This window comes from Aspergillus sydowii (assembly GCF_001890705.1).
Source record: "Aspergillus sydowii CBS 593.65 unplaced genomic scaffold ASPSYscaffold_1, whole genome shotgun sequence".
Taxonomy (NCBI): domain Eukaryota; kingdom Fungi; phylum Ascomycota; class Eurotiomycetes; order Eurotiales; family Aspergillaceae; genus Aspergillus; species Aspergillus sydowii.
In genome coordinates, this window is record NW_024467859.1 from 1,751,217 (window position 1) to 1,774,444 (window position 23,228).

Genomic DNA, 23,228 nt, shown 5'->3' on the forward strand with positions numbered 1-23,228 from the left:
CTCCTGGCTCATCCACAATTTCGATGCGCCTTTTCCTGTTCCTTTTAGTTTTCAGCGGTGCAGGGACTTCGACGTCTGGTTCCTTATCATCTAGGAACGGGTCAGGGGTATTAGATAGCCATGCTTCAATTTTCGACCCTTTGTTAGGAGTCGGTTGCTGTTTTGGTAGCTCCTGTTTTTGTTCTGGTTTACTAAACATCTTTCTCGACTCGTCGACTATCTGTCCAAGTATGCCACCCTTAGGAGGCTTCGCTGGAGTGCGGTTTCTCGAAGGATGGGGTGCTCCACGAGCTCGTCGTCTCGATAGCTCAGAAAAGTCGGCCTCGCTGGCGGCCCACTCCGAGTCATAATCTAAGGATGTATCCTTCTTTTTGGGGCTTTCTGCCGGCTCTGACATTGTGCTGTGTCGGTTCTTGTCCGCTGTCGATGGACGTGACGAGGGCTTTGACGGTTTATCGTACGATGCACGCTCTTTTTCTATTTTTTCAATAATCGAATCAATATCACCAGACGCGTGCGAAGCATGCGATTTCCGCCGTTCCCTGAGCGGCAGTGACGAGGTCGAGCTGGCTTTATTTTCATCGCCCCGTCGCCTGCGGGGTGGCGGCGACAGTATAGGCGGTAATTTACCATCCTTTTTATCTTCACTCTTTTCTGACCGACCTTTACGCGCCGGTTCGTTCGTGGTGTACTCCGCGATCTTTCGTGGTGCCGGTAGTTTTGCCGCGGACGCGGAACCTTTGTGAGCCTGGGTGGGCGCCCGATTCAGCTTCCAGTGCTCATCACTAACAAGCCGTTTCCGCGGGGTACTCTTGCTTCGTTTTCTCGCGGTAATTGTTGCGGCTTTCGGCTTCGATTCGGTAGTAGTTGATATATTCTCGTCGTCGTCATCATAGTAGACAGCGTCATCTGCGGTGACCACCCCGCCGCCTTGTTGTTGCCATTTACGGACCTTTGCTCGGACGGAGTTTGTATCGTAAAGGCCTAGAGGTACACCGATATCGAGGGGTTTTGATTTCATCGGCGAAGATTTGGCGCTGCCCCCGCGGTCAGCGGGGGGGGTTGAATTAGCAGGCGGCGGCATTGGGACTATGGAAAACGGCTGATGTTAGCATTATTTGCAACAGTTATTGCACGTAGAGTGTAACCGCAGTTTGGGTTGTCGGGTTGTCGGGTTGCCGGTTGTTTGCGTCTGCTTTGGCTGTTGACGAGGCTTGTCGCAGATCCGGCGACGTCATTTCTGGAGGGTTTGCGTGTTTGTTTACCGGATAGGAGACACTCACTATTTCACGGCATAACCTGGTATAAATGAATAACGCAAAGCAAGAGGCGATTCTAGGACAACGAGGGTCAAGAGCGGAGGGAGCTCAGTTGGAAACAAAATGCGATCGGTGGCGAGAGGGACAACAACAGGCCCGGTCCAGACGCAGGGAGCTGAAGAGCGGGCGAGGCTTTGGGGGGTCGAGTGACAGGGTCGCAACAGCTGTCAGCTGGTAGAATCACCAGGACAAACCAGCACAAAACATAGGAAAATGAATGAATGATAGACAACACTGCTCGCATGCAGCCTCCGCTCGCATTATCGAAAAAACTCCAGACTCTCGCAGGCGGTATACAAGGTGGTGTGTACAAGTCCAGGCCAGTTAGTGCGAGGGCTGCCGGGGAAACCAGCGATCAGCACCAGAGCTTCAGATCGGGCGCCAAAGGGCCAACGGGATCTCTTCGCCAATCGTATTGTCTCACTCACGACTCAGCGCTAAGGGAGCTGGCTGGTAAATTCATGGACCTGATTGCTTGCGACCATGCTGCTGCTGCTGCCGCTGGCCAAACGTGCACTGGTTGTTGACCTTGCCTCAACTTTTTAAGTCACAGCTTCGACCAACCGACCCGTTGATCCACCGGCCGGAACGCACCAGCGACCACGACCGAATCGAATCGCTTTGATTTCGTGATCGTCAGGAATTTCAAGGGCGAAGCTCTCGCGGTCTTGCTTTATGTGCGCATCCGTCCCGGTTTGGGCAGCAACTCCAAGTCCAGTCCAAGCTGAGGTGCTCCAGGCGTCACTGAGGTTCCGGCTCCAGCTCCCTTGCGTGCAATCCATATCCGACGCTGGGGCCGACACGTCACCGAACACCTTTCCAGCCCTGCCATGCGACCGCCATTTATAGCTGGCGTATTCATCCTGGTGCGGCGAGTTGAGTCGGTTGCATTTTGAAGAACGGTTATGTCGAAGTCTGATGGCAAAATAGAGCTTACTGTACAATTAACTTTAAAAGAGCGCGTCCCGCCCGCACCCGTCCAAGAGCCAATTCCAAGGTACATACGGTGTAGTCGCTGCCGCTGAGCAGGAAGCACAAGAATGCTCACTATACTCCGTCGGTACTCTAGGTACTCCACATGTCTGCAGCTGAGGCCTATAGCCAGACCGCCTGTAGAAATTTTCACCCTCTTCTGGACTTCCCATGGTGATTTATCAATTGCTTTCTTGTAGTGGGCTTAAATGAGGGGGCGCTGTGGGCGAGTGAGGCGGAATACTCAGTATTGAACGAAATACCTATGTGATAGTACCCCTTGTTACAAAGCAATTCAACATTGATGGAAGCATAAAAACAACATTAGAATATACGAAGACACACCCCTAAAAAAAGCCTAACCCCTCAAACAGGGTACTAGGGTTGATGAATGCCCCATTCAGCCGGTAGCCCTAACTGGAACATGTCGGGCATCGTATCAGGATAAACTGGGCCCACGGAGAACTCATCGAAGATACTTTGATCCGGGACAAGGCAGGTGTCTGCAATGGCCTGTAGATTTGCCGCCTCCTGCCTCGCTGATAAAGCACTGGACATGAGCTCTGTGAGCGTGGCCCCAGCAGCAGATTTCCTCGCGTCCTCGGACCAACGATGGAATGACTTCTCAGCAACCTCCCAGGCTGCATCCACGCGAGGGTCGCTCGGGCGCCCAAGCAACTCATTTAACAGGAACGCTAGTGGTATGTACTGCAAATACCCACCGAGGGTCCATTCCCATTTTCGCGCGGCGATCTCATCCTCTAAGCGTTTTTTGGTATCTAGGATATCAACAGCCGCATCGAATAGTTGTTCCCTGAAAGCGTGATCCGATGATCCAGGTGAGTCTATGGGATTGAATTGGGGACTGTAAAGCTTCATCCACATTTCTGTAATGATCACGTCTGAAATATGGGAGGCGAGCCAGTGGATGGATTCGGTGCCGTTGCAAAAGGCCAGGTATTTGGAGCGAAGCCGTCGCTGGCACTCCCTAACGGCATTTGTCTTGACGAGCCATGGGGCATCACTTTCGACTACCCGCTCAGTAGCCGCGAGGTCATACCGGAGAAGACAGAAGCTCATCTCTGTCCAGGAGTCTTGGTTGGCGGGTGAGGCCATCATATTTGTCCGAATCTCCGAGTCGTGGCAATTTAGGGGCATTTCAACACCTACGGAAGATGTACTGGATTGATTTACCGCGCTGGAGCTTTGACCTCGATCATTTCGTATACGTCGGTTAAGATACCATAGATGCCACCGGAGGCGCCGCCGCATCTCGGCCCCAAAATGCGAACCGTCTTCTTCCATTGACAAGTCCAGCCGCACTGCGAGGCCACTTAAGTTCCAGGCATTCTTGTGGTTATTCTGAAGTCGGCTGAGAGCGATGAATAGAACAAGCGCCTGTAGCGTCGTCCAATCATTGGTGGTCACGAACCCTGCACGAGCTAAGGCCTGTTCGGCGGCCATACGATAAGTGGATATTGCTGTGCTCTTGGACATTTGCAAGTTGGATTGTATGTCCGCTTCATCCATGGCCGAAACGGAAGCAAAATAGATCACCTGCAGCAGAGCACCTTGACTTTCGTTCAATGAAACTGGATTATCCAACCCACTTCGGAGAATTCGGGATGTACTAGGTCGATGCACCACCTTGATTAGGGGATCAACCCTCTCCAAAAACACTTGCCAGTATATCTTTCCCAGCGCGAATGGTGGGTGTAACGGTGTGACGGCATGAGCCCAGGTGTGGCTTAATGGAAACGTGGAAGCACCGGGAGTGGCTAACGACCGTATCATGTCTGCTTGAGTGTTGACGGTTCCAGCCAGCTCCGATATCTGAGCTTCGAGGATGTGGATCTTATCATGGAGCGCCTGATCGCCACGCGAACGTGCATCTGGTTTTATCCTAGCTCGTGGGCATCTGCGTATCGGCGACGGAAAGTTACACTCGATTGACCATCGCGAGCAGTTCGCGCAGGGAAGTTGCCTGTCACACTTAACCTTTCTCTTGCGGCATGCGAGACAAGACTTAGGTTTCAGGACAGCGTAGTCCGAGGGTCTTGGGACATCTGGGGGCGAAGATGAAGAAAGGGGCTTTGGAGCAATTACACTGAGGGATTGATCCTTCCATGCTGAACCAACTGGTGCGCTCATGCTTGTAGGGGGTTAACAATCAAAGGGATCTGATTGTCGTAAAACTCGGTGTCAGTGACAGTGTGCCCTTGACAGATGGGGAGTGACTGAAAGGTAACCTTCTCACATTGTTTGGAGGAGGAAAGCGCCGATCACGACATGGATGCTGCGCAGGTCATCACATCTTTTGGACTGGGGAGCCAAGGTGCGGATACGAGGACGTGGCGGTGGTTGTGAGGATGACTGGAAACAATGACGGATCCCGCATTTCTCGGTGTCTTGTCCCTCGTCGGCCAACTGATTGGCTTCTCCCGCTTGTGGCTGTGTCAATGACAAGAGCCAAGCATCGCAATTCTCGGTGTCTTGGAAAGTATACTGGTACATGATTGATGATCCAGGGGGCAGCCGTCGATGATATGGTGCACGAATGATTCATTTTCGCCAAATACGAATACAAATGAAGCCTAGGGCTGTTCTGAACATATGGTAATGCGAAGTATAAAGAGGCCTCCTAGGCCCTCTCAAAACGACACCATGAGAAAGAGTATCCGACGACCCCCGGATATCAGATAGTTCCCATTCGATTCCATTGGAAGCCATGGATCGCAGTTTGAAATTTTGGAGTATACCCTTCTGGGTGTGGTGTATGTGATTCAACCCTGATTCTTCGAGCTGTGGGCGCTAATATGAGTCCATGGACATGGGCTCGAACAGTATCTTTCACAGCGCCCTGCAACGCACAAAACGGACTGCCGCAGTTACCGCCAGGAATCATTTACGAAGATTTACACCTCGTCCCAGCATTTGCTAAAGCTCATGGATTGGCGATGGGAATTGCCTTCACGATTGTTTTCCCACTGGGTGCTATTCTCCTGAGAGTGATTCGATCCAAATTCGGAGTGCGCGCTCACATCGTGTCTCAGTTACTGGGGTACGTTTTGATGATCGCTGGGCTAGCCACTGGTATTCGGGTTGGAAAGATCCTTGGTCGGGTGCGTCCCTCCATGAATTGCTGCAATTTCTCATTCTCAGGGCCTGCAACCAAACTAACAATCATTCAAGCTCCATAACAACGGCCATACAATACTTGGTACCATTATCGTCGCCTTCCTCCTTATCCAGCCGTTCATCGGCTTTTGGCACCATTACCGATTCAAGAAAACCCAATCGGCCGGCATATGGACTCACGTTCATATTTGGATTGGGAGACTCTTTCTCCTGTTGGGAATCATCAACGGTGGTACTGGCCTCAAGCTAGCAGATAACAAAACAGGGGGTATCATTGCATACGCCGTAGTTGGAGGCTTGTTCGGCTTGGCCTATATTGCAATTGCGGGTCTGCGCCAGGGCAAAGTGATTCTCAAGGAGAAGGAAACGACGCCAGAGATGGGCCAGTCTTAAGTCGAAGTCCGTGAAAAATTGAAAAGAGTGGGGTGTGGTATGCTCATTGTCATTGTGATCTAAATGTGTACTGGCCGTCATAGGTTTGTCTGTTGAATATCACTCGTCTATGTTGTAACTCAAATGTATGATCCGAACAGGCATAAAGAGACTATGATAAGTTATTTATCTTTGTGAGCTATAGCATCATTGTCGACTCTCTTCATGGCACGGGAAATCGTTCTCATGCTTTGGTAAAGGTAAACTGGAACATGTATTAGCCCTGATCTGAAAGTAGTGAATCATCATAGCCTACTGGAAGGAACAACGATCCAGATGAAATTCATCAGAAAATAATAGACCCAGAAGTAAAAAGGCTCAGGGCGGCAATATGGTCGTTGATGAGCATATTCATCATATAGGCTGGTTGCAAAGTATAAGGCATCTCCATAAAGATGAGCCATGCAAGCAATTATTTGTAACGGGTGGCGCAGGGAGTGATTAACAAGAATTGAGTAGGCAACTCCAAAGCACAAAGGTCCCCAGAGAAGCTTCACTCTCATGTTAGTATGGACTGCATGCCGTTTGGGCCTTCTAAATTGAACTCACAACTGTAATCGTCTCCAGACAAAGGACTAATGTGTCAGATGTCAGGTAGCGCGAATCCGAAAGCGCATACTCCTTCCATAATTGGCCAAAGAGATCCTGTGCAGATGCCATATGATCACGGTTGATGATAAAGTAACCTTCAAAGAAGCAGTGCAAGGTGCCCGCTAGGCATTTCGATTGTTCTTAGTACAGAATCCAACAAGTATCAGGGAATAGAGGTGAGGCTCATACAGAGGACAAACCATAAAATTGCGGCCCGGTCGACTTTCTTTAAGTTAGGCCGTACCCAGATACTCAACAACAACGTTCCCCCCAATAAAGCCGTGGCTCCCACACTCGCACTAGATAACAAGCCGAGGACAGATGTTTCATTAGGGACGAAGTCATTAATCCGCGCATCAACCGGATAATACGGATGAGAGCGTGCGCTGTGCATCTTGGCTGTACCTCAACACTTCTTTGGTTGGGGATTACAGAAGTAATGGCAAAGGAAAGTTGGGAAATGGTAAAAAAAAAATAAAGATTTGTCAAGATGCAGTTCTTGAGGCGGAATAATGGATCGCGATCGCCCGGCCAGCAGCTGGAGCTCCAAAAATGGAATGGTGTTGACATCGATAAGCTAACCACAAGCAGTTAGCCTCAATTCCTCAGGCAGCCACAGCTCTAACCATCTCCGCAGCCCCGTATTATTCCAGCTGCGGTCGTCGTCAGTCTGTCTCTTATCTTCAATGCAGCCACTGCAGTGATTCTGACTAGCCCCGGAGATCTCATGGGGCTTGAGTTCTCTCGATTCGACGCGTAACAACGCGATGGACCGTCACTCAGCAAGCAAGAAGTCCTTGGGACTCGATGTGCCCCGCACTTCAGCGAACGAGTCGCCGCCCGGCATTGCGGCGCTGTTCGTGATTCACTTCGATATCAAAGCTGGGTGAGATTGCCGCGTTTGCTCTTGCTCATCGGATATATTTGGCTAACTCCTAGCGCTTTATTAGGTACATGGTGACATGGAAACGCACTATCCCTGGTGGTTAGTTGACATTGAAACGAACTGCTACCTGCACAGCGCTGATCGCATTGAAATAGTCGAGGTTGAGGGAGCCGTTGAATACAAGTCTCTGCCCTCGGGCCTACATAATGTCTCCGAAGATTTAGTGTATGCATAAGGTCTGAGGCGCCAATTCTCGCGTTACTAACCGCAAAATCTCGACCAGGTATTTTGTTCACGAGCAATATGCTGGCATCAGCGCATTCGTGAATAAACCCGCCGAAGAGTCGGAGCGCAATGCAAAGATGTTTGCTATTGGGGTATTAGTGCCGCAGAGCTCCGGAAGGCTAGGCAAAAGCTGGCGGCATGCGCCTAAATTGAAGGAACTCGCACAGTCAGTAGCAACAGGCCCTGGCAACTTTTGCGGCAAGATCTGACACGTGTGCTATTATGGACAGGACTTACTGTGAGGATGTATCTGATACGGATAAGTTGTTGGAGTACTGGGAGACCTACGAGTTATCCGCAAACGACACATCGGCGGCTCCCGATTCGCCGCTCGAGTCACCTCGAAGTTTCCGAGTCAGACCCCAAGGCGATCGACCGGATCCTCTACAGCGAAAACGAGCCATCAGCGATGCGATAGTGCTAGAAACGTCCAGGCCGGCCCTGACACCTTTCCATCCTGCTTCCTCTCTTCCTGATTTTCTCGACTCGTTCGGCCCCCTTTTGTTCCCATTGTATAGAGCGGCACTATTGCGCAAAAGGGTTCTTTTTATGGCGGAAGCGCCAGTACAAATACCATGCAGTTATGGTATGGGATATGTTCTGATCTAGATGGCGTCTTGCTAATTACAGTACAGTGTACGACTTGTCTTTGTTGGCCTCGTTACCAAACCCCCTCCTCCCATTACTCCCTTCAGATGGATTACCGTCCCTACGACCTCGTGCACTTTTTAATGTAGGAGTATATGATATACCGTATCTCTCCTCCTTCATAGAGTCTTCCCCTGAATCTGTGCGGGACAATGCATGGATTGCGTGCAGCACAGATAGCGTTCTGAGCATGAAACCAGAACTGTTCGATGTCCTTGTCACGCTGCCCCCACCCCATTCAAAAAATGCCGTGGATAAGGCCTATCCGACTGTATCTGTATCCTCTCCCTTGGCGGACAAGAGGAACCCGCAACGCACAGAGATAAAAGCTACCCAACGCGATGTACGTCGGTATACAACCCTTCGCAAGGGCTTGCGCCGCGTGTTCAAGGACGAAGAGACCCGAAGTGAAGACAACAACGGTGATGAACACTCGGATGCGTCGTCAACATTCTCATCCAGCTCAATTGTCGAACCGTTATCATGGACCCGACTGGCCTACACCTCCTTCATCTGGTGGGCATCGGCCGGTGAAAAACGCGACGGATTTTCCGAAGAGGAAGAAGAGGAACATGAAGTCGAACAGGATGCGCGCCTCCTTGCGAGTGTAGACAGCCTCCCTAGCCCTCCTTCTGGTTCTACCCGACGACGAACCATGCAAACCGGACCAGCGCCTACGCAGCCACCCGAAATCGCTCTTGTCGCATACTTCCGTCAACTAACCACTCAAATCTTCGCCACACTCTCAGACGTGATTGCACGACAAGACGACCAAAACGATAACCACCCAGGAATTGACGCAACTGGCCCGTATCAAGATGAAGCAGACAACACTGAAAATGCCGCCGATACAGTAGTCAACACACAGGCTCCCGGCGAGGAAGACGAATCCACTTCACCACTCTTAGATCACTCCCAAAATTCGAATCCAGAGACCCAGTCCCCCAATAAGGACGCAGTTACGATCAGCGCAGAAGACATGGCTGAGATGGGCCTCGATACGTGGAGCGCGGCGGACCGGATCTTCGTAGAAGAGCTTGTTCGCACCTGGTGGGGTCGGGAGGCCTATGTTGATAGTGCTCGGATCAGATGCTGTGGGATTTCTATCATTTGATGTGAAGTATGGAGTGTACTACTTAGTCGCTATTTTTTGTGTTTTATTCAGACAATGATTCAATCTATGAGCCGGCCGCTGGCGCACGGCGCTTATATATACTACGCATGGTATTCGTATTGATTCCGCATTCCTGTTAGGGTTAGGCCGGCTGTTGCTTTGTGTACGGGTTGATGTCAGTTGCCGAGTGTGATAATCTGAGCGAGACAACTTCCAGCTACATCCCGTTGCTTCTCACTGTTAACTGTATCAATGGCACGGATGAAAAAGTAAGCATATAGTAGTTTAGGAACATGTGGCCGAAATGCAACCCCAACCAGGTAATAACAAAAAATGCCACCTATGCAGTTTGAACAAAGGAAATCCGCGAGGTCGTCGCATGTCTAAGCGGGGAGGTAAGAATGAGTGAGGTCAGGTAAACAATGCACCTATGTTCTGGACGAGGATGATATACAAAACTTCAAAACTGTGTCCACGCACGAAACGCCAATTGCTTGAAAAGTAAATGACCAAAAACTCCAGAAAATAGCCAGAAAAAAACGCAGAGTAATGAGCAGGAAAATTCCGCTCAAAATGCGCCTGTATGCAAGAAGCGGAATGCAGGAATGGAATAAGAAAACACAATGGATGCTGAAACGCTGGGGTATCTTGATTCTAGAGACAGAGTTTTCATAACAACTAGCCAATTCAAGGCACAAGCGTTCATTCACCCGTTTGAAATCGCTGTATTGGAGCAAGCGGACATCAGCGGAATACCCTCATTGGTGCACTCATATCTCTACGAGTCTTCTTGACACCGATACCTCGTGGATCGCTATGCTGAACACCAGGAATCCTCCGAGCCACTCGTGCCGGAGTAACATTCAAACCCCCAGGACGAAAACCAGCGTCGCTAGCGCTGACAGATCTCTTCATGGCACTGGTCCTCCCACGTCGAGCTCTTATTTGGGCCAGTGCTTGCTCTCTGCTGACAGGCGTGCCTGGGGCAACAGCGAAGTCACCTGGCGCCTCGTCCTCGGGTCGCAAAGGAACCGTCTGGACGTTGTGGATTTCATTCGCATTATCCACCACATCATCCAAGTTGTCGTGTTTGGTTTGCGACTGCGCTTCAGCGGTCATTTGAGAATGACGAATTCCTGGAGTCAAATCTCTGGTATAAGCTTCGCTTTGAGGAATCGATGCATGCAATACTTCATGTGGATGGGTTTCATACTTCGGAACAGAACCGGAAGAGGCAGAATGAGCTTCCGGCCTACTTTTAGGTCTGGTTGGCGAAGATTGTGAATCATCGGCGTTGGAATCTCGACGCTGCTTCTGTGGCGAGGGTCGAAGAGGCGAAGGGATCGTGCGGAAAGTTCCAGTAACCGGTGAGAATGTGACGACCGGTTCTCCGACCTCTTCATGGGATTCTGCCTCCTCATGTTCTTCCTCCTGCTGTTCCTCCTCGGGCCCCTCATGGGGTTCTTCTTGGGAGTCCTCTTGCAATTCCTCCTGCAGTCCCATTTCGGGTTCCGGTTGTTGGACCTCTTTCGTTTCGGCTCCCATTTCTAACGATCCATCATTTGCTTGTCGGGGGATATTCCCTTCGGCCTCAACGATTTCCCGCTCCTGCTTTTTCACATTTTCCGTTTCTTCTTGTATTTCGTGCTTCTCGGATATGCTGGCTTGTTTCTTTGCGCGGGCCTCATTTTCTAGCCTTTCAAGTTCGCGGCAGCCGCACACCTTGAACATACACTGGACCTGCATAAACTCGACCATATCTTCTGCATCAGCTCTTTGCTTCTGCTCCCATTTGAGGTCATCTTGCAATCTCTCAACAAGCTCATGTACTGTAAGAGGGGGTGCGCATTCGAATTGCTGAGTGTACTGCGGAGGTAATGGGTCAGATAATCTTATTAATTTCTTTGGCGGTGTATCTTCATGTGCCGTTGGTTCTGCTGTCATGGGCGCCGGCGTATCACTCATGTCTTCAGCTGGGCGCTTAGGCTTCCGCGGGCTGGGGGTCATTATCAAAGCAAGATCCCCTTCTGCCAGCGACATTCTATTAAGATTTTGCTTCTTAATTTCTCGTGCGCGCGCGTGTTGAAGGGTAATCGCATGGTTGGTTGCTTCTGCCGTCCGTAATCGTCCTTTGAGCTCCTCGAGCTCCTCTGTCAGGCCTGCAATTGCGTAAGCACGCTCAAATGCTTCCTGCTTTGCCTTTTCTTTTGACTCTCGTTCAGTCTGAACCTCATGATATAGACCCTTCGCCTCGGCTCGCACGTGTTTCAGATCCTCCTGCGTTTTCACAAGCGTAGAGCCAGCACGGAATGCTTCTTTTCGAGCCTTACGTATTTCTTTCTCAAAAACAACTCTCTCATGGGCCTGGCGTTCCTTAGCGGATTGTAATTCTTCTAAGAGTGACTCGAGTCTTTCGCTTATCCGACGTTCCCGAGACTGGGCTTCCGAAAGTTGAGATGAAACGCGTGTTAAAGCTGACTCTGCTTCCTCCCGTCCAAGGATGGCTCGCTGAAGAGCCGCAGCTCCTCCAGCGGATGTTGATCCTGCCCCGGCTCCCGGACTGCCGCTGCGAGATAAATTGTTCAAATATGCGACCTTCGCTTGGACATCGGAGAGGCCTCTATGACTTTTGCGCTGCTGACGTAGAGCATCGGACACCGATGATGGTGAGTTCGGCATTGCTTGTTGATTCATACGGTCTGGTGATAAAGGATTGAGAACCTTTGACGGACTGGACCGTGTGCTTGACGGCGACTCCATGGCCGTATGTGTGGGTTGAAGTCGACTTGCGGTAACTATGTTTGAATGATGCTGATAACGGGCATTGAAATCACCGCAGAGAGGAATACCTTCGGGAAGAGTGAAGCAAAAAGGAGAGCGGGCGGGGAGAAGTTGTGTTTCTTGAGCGGTGATGCACACACCACAACAAGGCCGCGGCACTGTCAACAGAGCCCGATTTGGCCAATATCGGCGTATCAGGTGATTGTTGCCCTGGACGACGGCAGAGACTTGGCGGAATCACGTGGTACAACCCAACTGGAAGTTGCCTTTCAGGTCGGGTCTGGTCACGGGGTCTGGGATGGTCTGTGCGTATCAACCATGGCCTTGCAGTCAAATTAAGTCTTGGATCGACGAGTATATCCCAGTTTCATTTTTTGAACATTCCACCTGAATGTATGTCTGGTATCTTTCACGATGATTTGTGGACACCTGCTAAGTCCTCAGATATCCCTTTCAGTCCCGTTGAAGCGTTTTTTAAAGTAGTGTGACTTTCATCATGCACGAGATTGTGACGCTCCAGCTGGGACAACGGGCAAATTATCTAGCGACCCATTTCTGGAATCTTCAGGTGAGTACACCTGGTGCAGATCTTTAGATATGCCTTTCTGTCCTGTATGTAGCTAAACCGCGGTCCCCAGGAGTCATATTTCACATACAACGGTCAAGACGAGTCTCTAGTAGACCATGATGTGCACTTTCGACCCGGTGTTGGGGTAGACGGGGGCGAGACTTTTACGCCTCGAACGTTAATATATGACCTGAAGGGCGCATTTGGTACTCTCCGTAAAAACAACGCTTTGTACGAGTTAAGTGAGGATTTAGTCCCCGGACAAGGCCTATGGTGAGTTCTTCTCCCATTCTTCAAGCTTCCCCGCTTGGCTCCACCCCACTATATCAATACTAGACATACATTTCTCATCTACGTTCAGGGATGGTAAAGAGGTTTTACAACAACTAGCTCCGATTCCGCAGAGCGAATATCAAAAAAGCCTTGACGCAGGCACCACAGCACCTCGGCTTTCATCAGAAACCGTTCGATTCTGGTCTGATTATAATCGCGTCTTCTACAACCCACGCTCAGTTGTGCAGCTTAATGACTATGAACTAAACTCCAGAATTATGCCTTTTGAGGACTGGAATCTTGGTGAAGATCTTTTCAACGACCTCGATAAGGAGCATGATTTGCTTGATAGGGATGTACGACCGTTTGCTGAAGAGTGTGACCAGCTGCGCGCATTTCAAATTTTCACTTCATCTGATGATGCTTGGGGCGGATTCGCTGCCAGATATGTTGACAGGCTCGTGGACGAATACGGGAAGAAGGCCGTTCTGGTTTGGGCCATGGAGGATGGCAGAAGGACTCACCAGGTACGTCTTTCAATCCTACTCTATACAAGCCGGCTGACACTATTTGCTGCAGGCAAATAAGTTCAAGCGTGAAGTAAATAAAGCCCGGTCGGTGTATTCTATGTCGCCTGAAACAACTATGTATACTCCTATTATGGACCCTCCCAGTCGGCTTCCAAGCACCATACGACTTGATAACAACTCGGAATGGTACACGTCTGCATTGATCAGCATGGCTATGGAGAGCGTGACTCTTCCAATGCGGCTTCGGCCGCATCACAATTTTGAGTCCTTCCTAGCAGGTGACGATAGTATTCGCCGAATATTTGAACTACAAGCCTCAGTCGTTCATCCAGAAGACCATGACAACGCGCGCCAGAAGCCAGCGGCACAATTCAATACAGTGGAATCCTCCGAACCAGGGTCTTCAAAAATCAAGACAGAATTTGACGTGGACTTCACTTTCGATTCCCCAGTCACCGACAATTCACACGTATTTAACCAGCTTCAAGTCTTACGTGGCGCCAAGCCAGACGATGAAGACGAGGACTCATTAGAAGAAGACTTGGGCTTTCAACGGAAGATGCGACTTTACAACTCAGAACCAATGTTTCACAGGTGAGATGTTCAAGCCCGCCGCGCAAGGTTCGAATCCGCTAATATATATCTGCCGTAGATTCTATACACCCCTGCCATATCCCATACTCGACAGCTTCCCCGAGGACATGATCACACATTCAACGCCCGAAAAGAAACTCGGCATCACCGCCGCGCTTACATCGTCCACCCGGACGGCAGACAGGATCAAAAATCTAGAGTTTGTGGCGGGCCGAGTGATTACAGTAGATGAACGGGAGAATCTTGTCAACGGATTGGGAGAAATCCGGGAATCGTATGAGACAGGGTGGATGAGTGACTCGGAATTTGATGATGATTAAATTTAGAAATGCGCATCGCAAAGGCCTATGGAAGTTGATAATACACCCGTATGAATCAGTCAATAATGCGGCGGTGCTTGGCGTTTACTTTCGTTCCTGCATGTGGTGGCGCCAAACAGTGCAAACACCCAACGTGGCCTCTTGAGCTCTCTGCAAGGAAGCGGCAATTCACGCTCGCATCACATCATAAATCAAAGCTGTTAAAAAGAATTTCTGCCAGGTGGCCAGTATTACCTGCGTGATTCTGTCCTGAATGGCTTTCACTACTTAACACCCTTTCTTTTACTTGTCATTCTATCTTTCCCCTACTGCATTTGTTGCATAAAGTGCTGTCTAGCTACTTAGTCGGTGGACTTATCGAACATTCGAGTCGTCCTTACGACACTCTCGAGCGACTCTTTCGCCCCATTTTGTATTCATTCTTCCTGCTTTTCTTTTCTTTTCTATTTTATTATTTTTTTGTTCCTTTTTCTTGCCCCAACTGCCTCAAGGTATGTTAGCTTAGCTTCCATCCATCGCACTCCCCTGCGACATGTTCATCGCTGACGTTCCGTAGCAGGCGAAACATATAGGCAATGGCTCCCGGTGGCCGACGGAGAACGAATGGGCCGCTCCATTTTATCTCGTCCTCGTCTGTCCTCTCCCTCGTGGTCTTACCCTTCCTTCTTTTCTTACTGAGCTTCCCCGCTCCCACATCTGCCGCCGGTTCAGCAGTTCTTGGGATTGATGTTGGCACGGAATATCTGAAAGCGGCGCTTGTTAAACCTGGAATACCGCTGGAAATCGTACTCACCAAGGATTCGAAACGCAAGGAGTCGGCGGTCGTTGCGTTCAAACCTACCAGGGAAACCGATGCTCAATTTCCAGAGCGCTTTTATGGCGGTGATGCTCTTGCATTGTCCTCGCGATACCCTGACGATGTCTATGTGAACCTCAAGACGCTCCTAGGCCTCCCCTTCGGCGACGGAAAAGGTGAATCGGTCCAGGCTTACCACGACCGGTTCCCTGCTTTAAGGTTGGAGAATGCTCCTGGTGAGCGCGGCACTATTGGCCTCCGAAGCAACAGGCTTGGTGAAGCGGAAAAGAAGGACGCATTTCTCATCGAGGAGCTACTGGCCATGCAACTGAAGCAAATCAAGGCCAACGCTGATGATATGGCTGGGAAGGGTTCCGACATCAAAGACGTGGTGGTTACATACCCGTCCTTTTACACTGCGGATGAGAAGAGGAGCCTGCAGTTGGCGGTTGAACTTGCGGGATTAAACTTGGAATCTTTCATCAGCGATGCTCTTGCCGTTGGTCTCAATTATGCCATGGGCCGGACGTTCCCCAGTGTATCTGATGGAGAAAAACCCGAGTATCACGTCGTGTACGATATGGGCGCCGGCTCCACTACTGCCGCCGTCCTCCGTTTCCAGAGCCGCGAAGTCAAAGATACAGCGAGATTCAACAAGACCGTCCAGGAAGTCCAGGTGATAGGGTTGGGTTCGGATAGATCACTTGGTGGCGATTCCCTGAACGATCTTATTGTCGGGGATATGGTCTCTGAACTGCTTGATAATAAGAAATTGAAAGATCGCGTTACACTCGCAGACGTGCGTGCACACGGAAAGACTATGGGGAGGCTGTGGAAAGACGCCGAAAAGGCTCGCCAAATTCTCAGTGCCAACACCGAAACCGGTGCTTCTTTTGAAAATCTTTATGAGGAAGATGTTAATCTTAAGTATCGTGTGACCCGCTCGAGGTTTGAGGAGCTCGCGGAGCAACATATCGCGCGTGTCACAAAGCCGCTTGAGGATGCCCTAGTTGGCGCAGGGCTACAGCTAGACGATATCGACTCTGTTATCTTACACGGTGGTTCTATTAGAACCCCATTCGTTCAGAAAGAACTAGAAAAGTTCTGCGGGGGCTCGGAGAAAATTAGGACCAATGTCAACGCCGATGAGGCTGCGGTTTTTGGTTCTGCCTTTAAGGGAGCCGCTCTCAGCCCAAGCTTCCGAGTCAAAGAAATCCGTGCTTACGATGCGTCTGGCTACCCTGTTGTTCTCAAGTGGCCTTCGGATTCTAAGGAAAGGCAGCAAAAGCTGTTTACTCCCACTTCTCAAGTCGGACCGGAGAAAGAGGTCACAGTCAAGAACCTCGAAGACTTTGAGTTCAGCTTCTACCAGCAGGTACCGACTTCCGATAATGTGGTCGAAGTTCCTGTTCTTGGAGTGAAGACTCAGAATCTTACGGCCTCAGTTGACAAGTTGAAGGAAAGCTTTGGCTGTACAGCTGCAAACATCACTACCAAGTTCTCCATCAGGCTGAGTCCCATTGATGGCCTTCCTGAAGTTTCGGGAGGCTCTGTCAGCTGTGAAGTAGAATCTTCTATGTTGGGGAATGTCGTCGAAGATGTTAAAGGATTCTTTGGTCTGGGTTCTAAGAAGGATGGCCAGGTACCCCTTGGGGAAAATGGGGAACCAAATGAGTCTGTCACTCTGGAAGGCGAGGAGCCCCAGGCATCATCAGCTTCCTCTGCTGACGATGCGGCCACAACGGATGCTGCGAAAGAAAGCAAGAAGGCCGCAGCTCAGCCCCGATTGGAGGTCATCCCTATCAGTTTCACAACCTTCCCGCTCGGTACCCCTGCGCCGTCTGCAGCAGAGCTTGCCCGTATTGAAAGCCGGCTGGCCGCTTTTGATGCATCAGACCGTGATCGCGTTCTTCGTGTGGAGGCTCTGAATGAGCTAGAATCCTTTATCTACAAAAGTCGGGATCTCGCAGAAGATGACGAATTTGTGAAGGTCCTCAAAGCGGATCAATTGGCTATCCTTAAAGAGAGAGTGTCTAGCGCTAGTGACTGGATTTATGGTGACGGCGAGGACGCCAAAACATCTGAATTCAAGGAGAAATTGAAATCTCTCAAAGAGATCGTCGATCCGGCATTGCAGAGGAAGCAGGAGAGCACAACTCGTCCTGCGCGTGTGGAATTATTACAGGAATCTCTCAAGAACGCCCAGATGGTTATTGGTGTTATGGAACAGCAAATCCGCCAGGACGAAGAAATTTACTCTTCAAGCCTATCCGCTAGCACCTCAACCGCCAGTGAGTCGGAAACGTCTGCATCTGAATCCCCTTCAGCATCGGCCGATGCCGACGACCTTGAAAGTGACCCATACAGTACTTCGACTTCAAAAACAGCGTCAGCCAAGCCAACCTCTGAACCAACTCTGAAATACTCTGTCTTTCAACCGTCGGACTTGACGAGTCTTTCCGAAGCATATGAATCCATCAACTCGTGGCTTGAATCCCGACTTGCCCTCCAGGAGAAATTAACTGTTACGGATGACCCGTCTTTGACCGTGTCCGAAATAGATTCCAATCTCAAGCGACTTGAGCGAGTTTCCACTCGTATCTACCAGAAGATGGGCGCGGCGGCTGCTAAAAGGTCGTCCGGAGAGAAGTCCACCAAGAAGAAGTCGACCGAGAAGCAACAGCCCACCAAGGGATCAGAAAACAAGAAAGAAGAGAAGCCTTCATACAACAAGAAGGATGAATTGTAATAGATAATACCTCATGCAATTTCACGCAAGACCAGTGTCGCAAAAAATCAAAATGAAGAAAAGACGGCGTTTGGATGATTCTCTCTACCTGTACACTTGCTCGAGATTAGTGCCTTGTCTATCATGAGGAGGTATCGGCGTCCACTTTTCGATTTCTTTGTTTTTTTGGCCTTGCTCGATTCTTGCTGGTTGTAAGGCGTACAGTTAGGTAAATTCGACTAGATAGAGTACATTACGCATTATGAAACTACTTATTTTATCGCGCCTCTCCTTCACAAGAGACACAATCACTGTAGTTTGAAATTTAGTAGGTATTGTTATTTGTACAATTTGGGTTCGGTATGACACCGTTTAGAATACAAATGTTGATGCATGCTAACAATAAGTCACAACAATCAGGGTATAATATGTACAAGTGTGGGTAATGGACACCATAATAAAACAAGAGAACAAGGAAATGGAAAGACATGGGCAGCACGAAAGGACCTACTTGAGGACCAACACCCACTGAAACCAGCCAGTGGTTGGCTGTCATTATCACCACCACCCACCATGGCGCTTGTTGATTATGAGACAGCAAGGTAGTAAGACAGACTGGATATAGTTTTTAGATTCCACCCGTCTAAACCTCAACATCCATATCAACCTCCTCCCGCTTCCGCAAGAACGCCGGCTCTTCAAAATCATCAAGATCCATTGGACTCTGAACCGCCTTGTAATTCTGCAGCCCAAATGCGCGCCGTCGTTGGTGGGTGACACTTGGAGAAAGGATTGTTCGACCGGTTATATGGGTTACCGGGTGCTGGCGCAATGGATCATGCCATGTTTGCGACATGTTCTCATCATCACCGAGATCAACCTGTTCCAGTTCGTCTTCGTAAGGGTCGATGTCAAAGTCACCGTGGGTGCGCTTCCTCTGAAGGATATTCACTGTGGGTGTGGATAGCTCGGAGTCAACGGACTCCTGACTGCTGGGAGGAAGCGACAACGCATCTTCTGTTTCGTCCGTTGCGAGTGTCCGGCTATGGTTGCGGAGTGTGTGTCCGGTTGGGTGAGGAAAGGGCTGAAGGACTTCGTCCGATTTGCTCATTCCGCAGAATGGAGCAAGTTCTGAACGGTTCGGAAGGGTGGTGTAGGTTGTAGTTGTTTTATTGAACGTGGCTTTGTTATCCTCATAAGCAGTGTGCTTCTCCTCTGCTTTCGCGAGATTCGTCTTGTAACCGTCGGCGATGGACTTGCGCACGCGCATCCCGACCGAGAGAAGCGACGCTTGGACCTTGGCGGGGACGACTGGGTGGGGTGAGTGCGTTACGGCAGCATAGTGATTGTGAGATAAGTGAGAAGGCGAAGATGGAGCAGCAGGGTCGAGGGATGGGGTAAAGAATGTTGTGATGGGCGGCTGGAAGCGTCGTCGTTTGGACGAGAGGTCGAGTGTGGCAGTAGAGGCCATGGTTGATTAATGCTCTGGGGAATATACTCGGTCCAGCGAGGAAATTTCCTTGACGACAGAGTGCAGAGTACGGGGCAATAAGCAAGGAATGCGGAGAGTGGAGAGTGTCAAGAGATGAAATGCACGATGAGGTGTGAGAAAGAGAAAGAGGGAGCGGAGGCTGGGGTGGAATCATGCAGTGATTTGCAGACGCGACGTCGACGACGACGCGGAACGCGCCCGTCAAAAATCAATATGCCTTCTTAAGGAAGGGATCGACACGGTTGGCCATTCAGGCCGCGCATAATTATTCCATCTTTCCCACCTTAACTTTTATATATATTTCAGTTGAATATATACTTCCCACCATGGAGACCCCCCAGATATCATCCGACCTCTCCGTATCTCCAACAGCATTACCTAATTGCTGTCTGGCTCTGTCCACCCCCTTTCTCAACCACCTAGCTTCCATCCTCCCCAAAACTCCAGACTTCACCATCTCAATCGGCAGCGGCTCTGGCCTTCTAGAAACCCTCGTCACACTTCGTTGCCCCAATGTATCAATTGAGGGCGTCGAGGTCAACTCCTCCGTGAATCTTTATATCGCAGAGGAGAGCATGAACATCGTTAGCGGGACATGGGATTTGCTATCTCGTGCTTTGCAAGCAAAGGCGTGGATGTTTGTCTATCCCCGCGAACCAAAATTGATAAACAGATACATCGAGACCTACGGTGGTTCATCTGGAAACGTTGAAGTGATTCTGTGGCTGGGTCCGCGGGCGGACTGGGCTGATTACGAGAGCTGTTTTCGAGATTCAACCTTTTCTGGGTTGGAATTCCCGGAGGAAGTTGGGATGGCGCCGTATGAGATGCTGGTTGTTGCTCGGAGGTCTGGTTCATGATGAGTTTGGAATCGAATTAGAACAAGCATATAGAATTGAACAATATCAGCTCCGTGAGCTTTGTGGTTTTTATATTACTCCGTTCCCGATCGATCTACTACAGCGTTGTGACGTATTTTTCGGTCTTCGTCGAATGTCAATATATATTCGAAGATAAGCAAAGGTATATGTTCTACCAAAGTCATTAAACGCCAGTACAACTTCATAGACAATATAACTGATATCTTTATCCAATGTTTCCTCTCCTGCCGCCACGCTTCGCCCGCTCCTGGTGAGCTTTCAAGACAGCCCGTGTCTCTACCAAGCTCCTCTTGCCCTTGGACTTCGCCTTCCCCAATGTCATCAAGAAATTCTTCTTGCGTGCCTTTTCTTTGTTGGTGGTACTCTTCCCCTGCTCCTCCTTTCGCTCCTTGCGCTTCGCAGTCACACTCTTATGCTCTGACCTATCCGTCTTTCCTTCCCTAGCGTGGGCGATACGTTCCTCGCGAGTCTTCTTTCCGGCAGACAGGGCAGCAAGACCTTCAATCTCTGCTGCAGTGAGGGGGTCCTCCTTATGACGACTCTCAGCAGCTGGCCCACGGCGCTTCGGCCCTGGAACAAGCGCATTGACCGCAGCTTCCTGGCGCAGCTCCTGTAGCTTGGCGAGATCTGCAGGTGTGAGGATACGAGTCGTTGCGAGACTCGGCTTTGTCGGATCTGGCTTGCTTCCCGCTGTTTCGGGTTCGGCACCGTTCTCCTTCTCGTCGGTTTGCTTTGCCTTCTTCGCCGGGCGAGAACCACCCTCATCGTCCGAATCACTGAGATCAATTTCGGCATCGCTTTCAACATTGATCCATCCGCCGGAGTCGTCGCTGTCCTCGTCGTCTTCGACATTCCAGGCATCCCAGTTGTTCTCTTCTTCCTCTTCGTTATCTTCTTCGTCAGACGCCAGACCCTTTTCAGCCCTCTTCCTCTTGCGTTCCTCTTCTTTCCATTGCTCCAGGAGCTCCAGACCTTCGATTCCACCGGCATTTTGTGCAGCAAACCGCCTCTCCTTCTTATCACCATGCTGCAGGCTTATTGATGCATCCTTACCGCGATCCCGTCTCTTGAGCATCTCGGGGTTGATATCTCGGTATAGACTTAAGAGACCTCTAGCCCCCATAACGACACCCTTGTCCTTACTTTTTCGGTACATGACTAGATCCTGGAGTAAAGTCTCGTTCATTGCCAGCGGCTGTCTCGCGCAGATTTCTCTAATAGCGTTGAGACCTGCGGTGGCGACCTCGGAGGCCGACGCCTCGGAAACGAATTCGTTTGCGATTTTGAGAACTAGAGGCTCAAGATCATCGGGCGGCACCAAGTCATGCGAAGCCTGAGCGAGGGACGCGAGGAATGAGGTGACTGAAGGTTGTCGAGGCGTGAGGTATTTCTGAAAGTAGGAGTAGAGATTCATGATGTGAAGTTTATGCAAGCCGACGAGACGAGTCACGAGCTGCAATACCATAAGCTTCTGTTCCAAATTCAGCTTCGACTTGGCACTCTGGAGGTGCCTCGAGAAGAGAGACTCGGCAAACCCTTGAGGGTCATGGAGCAGATGCAAAGCAGAGAAATTCAAAGGGTGAGGCTGATTCTTCTTGCGTTCTCGCTTTTGAACGGTCGCCTTTGCTCTCTCAACAGCGCGAGCCTTCTTCTTGGTCTTCTTGTTGATTCCGACTTGATGCTTAACCCGTCCGACATCAACGGCTTCGTCGTCGCTACTCTCCTCTTCCATATCCTCTCGCTCCTTGTCCCCACCGAGGAAGAAGCGGACTCCCCCGACAACAACCTTCTCATTCTCAGACAGCGAGGCCTCCTTCATGACTTCAACTGCTTTGGCATCTGTCCAGATCTGTCTTTTCCAGAGCTCGCGCGTAAGTTTGATAGCCCATAGCCCCTTGGAAGAAGTGCGGTCAGAGGTCACAAGATTAAATAGAACAGTCTGCATAGTCCTGTTGAGCTTGTGGTTCGTTGTCTTTGCATTCGAAGACCGAAGATCCATCAGAATTTTCTGGAAAATCAACTGGCGCAAAGTCTTGCTAGGTGTCGTGATAAGGATTGGGAACAGAGTCTGAAGTAACGTCGCAGAATCGAGCAGTTCCTTTTTCCTTAGAAGCACGAGACTTCCTACAATTTTCTCCCGCAATTCCGGCTCCAAGACCTGGTGGTGCTGGGACAACATGTCGATAAGCTGCTGGCCGAAATCTTTCGTTATATCGGGGTAGCAGTCGGCTACATGAGCGATAAAGTCAATGAGTTCGCGCAATGAGATGATCCCCGTATCCGTGGCGGACGAGGGCGCTGCCATGAAAATTTCCCGGTGACTTTCATATTGATAATGCTGGGCGCGGAAATCTTCGATATACGATCTAGAGAAAACCGGCACAGTCAGGATTTGTTCGAAATCGAAAAGAAGTCTGTGATCGACTCGGTTTGTGCGGTAACTCACTTTGGGTCTTTTCGAATTTTGTTTTGTAAATTAGGCCTGTTCCTGTTAGCGGCGAAAGAAAATCTCTGGTGGTTGGGCAGCTCCATGAGAAAGACTTACAAGTCAGCCTCGACCTTTTCCAAGGCCCCCAACTTCCTCTTAACCATATTTTTTGATGAAAGGAAATAACACCTGAGAAATTAGGGGAGAGTGGTGGAGGAAAGTGGTGGGTGTGTTGGAGGTTGTTGCGCTAAGATGAAACTTTTTTTCTGCTTGGGACCGCATTCCGTATCGATAAGACGGCGGTGGCTGTCGAGGGTCTGGACATTTTCGAACAGAACCACATCCTACCAGGGGCCCATGGCATTTACTTTAATTTTAGAATATTTATCTCTTCCGTACTTCTACGTACTACTAATTTATCGATTGGCTACAACCTTGGTAGGTGGCTTGTG

At 50.0% G+C, this 23,228-nt stretch overlaps 10 protein-coding genes across 10 annotated transcripts; 5 read left to right on the forward strand and 5 right to left on the reverse strand.

Annotated features, from left to right (window-relative positions):
• Positions 1 to 2,454: 2,454 nt before the first annotated feature.
• Positions 2,455 to 4,813, reverse strand: ASPSYDRAFT_274977 (uncharacterized protein). Its single transcript, XM_040844404.1, has 3 exons — positions 4,549 to 4,813; positions 2,637 to 4,471; positions 2,455 to 2,554 (listed from the first exon to the last, which is right to left on the reverse strand). The coding sequence occupies exon 2, from the start codon at positions 4,440 to 4,442 to the stop codon at positions 2,670 to 2,672; it is 1,773 nt and encodes a 590-aa protein (XP_040707692.1). The 5' UTR covers positions 4,443 to 4,471; positions 4,549 to 4,813; the 3' UTR covers positions 2,455 to 2,554; positions 2,637 to 2,669.
• Positions 4,814 to 5,019: 206 nt separating this feature from the next.
• Positions 5,020 to 5,822, forward strand: ASPSYDRAFT_53510 (cytochrome b561 domain-containing protein; the record flags this gene model as incomplete). The annotated part of the gene is made up of 3 exons (XM_040848699.1): positions 5,020 to 5,058; positions 5,180 to 5,413; positions 5,484 to 5,822. 3 exons carry the CDS (start codon positions 5,020 to 5,022, stop codon positions 5,820 to 5,822), a joined length of 612 nt encoding a protein of 203 aa, XP_040707693.1.
• Positions 5,823 to 5,983: 161 nt separating this feature from the next.
• Positions 5,984 to 6,846, reverse strand: ASPSYDRAFT_53511 (EXPERA domain-containing protein; the record flags this gene model as incomplete). The annotated part of the gene is made up of 4 exons (XM_040848700.1): positions 5,984 to 6,066; positions 6,118 to 6,352; positions 6,411 to 6,574; positions 6,642 to 6,846. 4 exons carry the CDS (start codon positions 6,844 to 6,846, stop codon positions 5,984 to 5,986), a joined length of 687 nt encoding a protein of 228 aa, XP_040707694.1.
• Positions 6,847 to 7,219: 373 nt separating this feature from the next.
• Positions 7,220 to 9,385, forward strand: ASPSYDRAFT_53512 (uncharacterized protein; the record flags this gene model as incomplete). The annotated part of the gene is made up of 6 exons (XM_040848701.1): positions 7,220 to 7,338; positions 7,403 to 7,437; positions 7,494 to 7,563; positions 7,622 to 7,789; positions 7,854 to 8,209; positions 8,259 to 9,385. 6 exons carry the CDS (start codon positions 7,220 to 7,222, stop codon positions 9,383 to 9,385), a joined length of 1,875 nt encoding a protein of 624 aa, XP_040707695.1.
• Positions 9,386 to 10,129: 744 nt separating this feature from the next.
• On the reverse strand, positions 10,130 to 12,145 carry ASPSYDRAFT_74657 (uncharacterized protein; the record flags this gene model as incomplete). Its single annotated transcript, XM_040850779.1, has 2 exons — positions 10,130 to 10,535; positions 10,599 to 12,145. The coding sequence occupies 2 exons, from the start codon at positions 12,143 to 12,145 to the stop codon at positions 10,130 to 10,132; spliced, it is 1,953 nt and encodes a 650-aa protein (XP_040707696.1).
• A 362-nt stretch (positions 12,146 to 12,507) lies between these two features.
• Positions 12,508 to 14,208, forward strand: ASPSYDRAFT_38556 (misato family protein). Its single transcript, XM_040845737.1, has 5 exons — positions 12,508 to 12,559; positions 12,611 to 12,734; positions 12,805 to 13,007; positions 13,096 to 13,534; positions 13,587 to 14,208. Exons 2-5 carry the CDS (start codon positions 12,663 to 12,665, stop codon positions 14,133 to 14,135), a joined length of 1,263 nt encoding a protein of 420 aa, XP_040707697.1. The 5' UTR covers positions 12,508 to 12,559; positions 12,611 to 12,662; the 3' UTR covers positions 14,136 to 14,208.
• Positions 14,209 to 14,706: 498 nt separating this feature from the next.
• ASPSYDRAFT_274812 (Hsp70 family protein) lies at positions 14,707 to 18,182 on the forward strand. The gene is made up of 2 exons (XM_040844401.1): positions 14,707 to 14,942; positions 15,008 to 18,182. The coding sequence occupies exon 2, from the start codon at positions 15,027 to 15,029 to the stop codon at positions 17,994 to 17,996; it is 2,970 nt and encodes a 989-aa protein (XP_040707698.1). The 5' UTR covers positions 14,707 to 14,942; positions 15,008 to 15,026; the 3' UTR covers positions 17,997 to 18,182.
• A 104-nt stretch (positions 18,183 to 18,286) lies between these two features.
• Positions 18,287 to 19,601, reverse strand: ASPSYDRAFT_38559 (uncharacterized protein). The gene has a single exon (XM_040845738.1). The coding sequence runs from the start codon at positions 19,444 to 19,446 to the stop codon at positions 18,619 to 18,621; it is 828 nt and encodes a 275-aa protein (XP_040707699.1). The 5' UTR covers positions 19,447 to 19,601; the 3' UTR covers positions 18,287 to 18,618.
• Positions 19,602 to 19,757: 156 nt separating this feature from the next.
• On the forward strand, positions 19,758 to 20,445 carry ASPSYDRAFT_38560 (uncharacterized protein). The gene has a single exon (XM_040845739.1). The coding sequence runs from the start codon at positions 19,794 to 19,796 to the stop codon at positions 20,325 to 20,327; it is 534 nt and encodes a 177-aa protein (XP_040707700.1). The 5' UTR covers positions 19,758 to 19,793; the 3' UTR covers positions 20,328 to 20,445.
• Positions 20,399 to 23,025, reverse strand: ASPSYDRAFT_38561 (SDA1 family protein). The gene is made up of 3 exons (XM_040845740.1): positions 22,894 to 23,025; positions 22,795 to 22,830; positions 20,399 to 22,714 (listed from the first exon to the last, which is right to left on the reverse strand). The coding sequence occupies exons 1-3, from the start codon at positions 22,938 to 22,940 to the stop codon at positions 20,554 to 20,556; spliced, it is 2,244 nt and encodes a 747-aa protein (XP_040707701.1). The 5' UTR covers positions 22,941 to 23,025; the 3' UTR covers positions 20,399 to 20,553.
• Between the last annotated feature and the right edge of the window lie 203 nt (positions 23,026 to 23,228).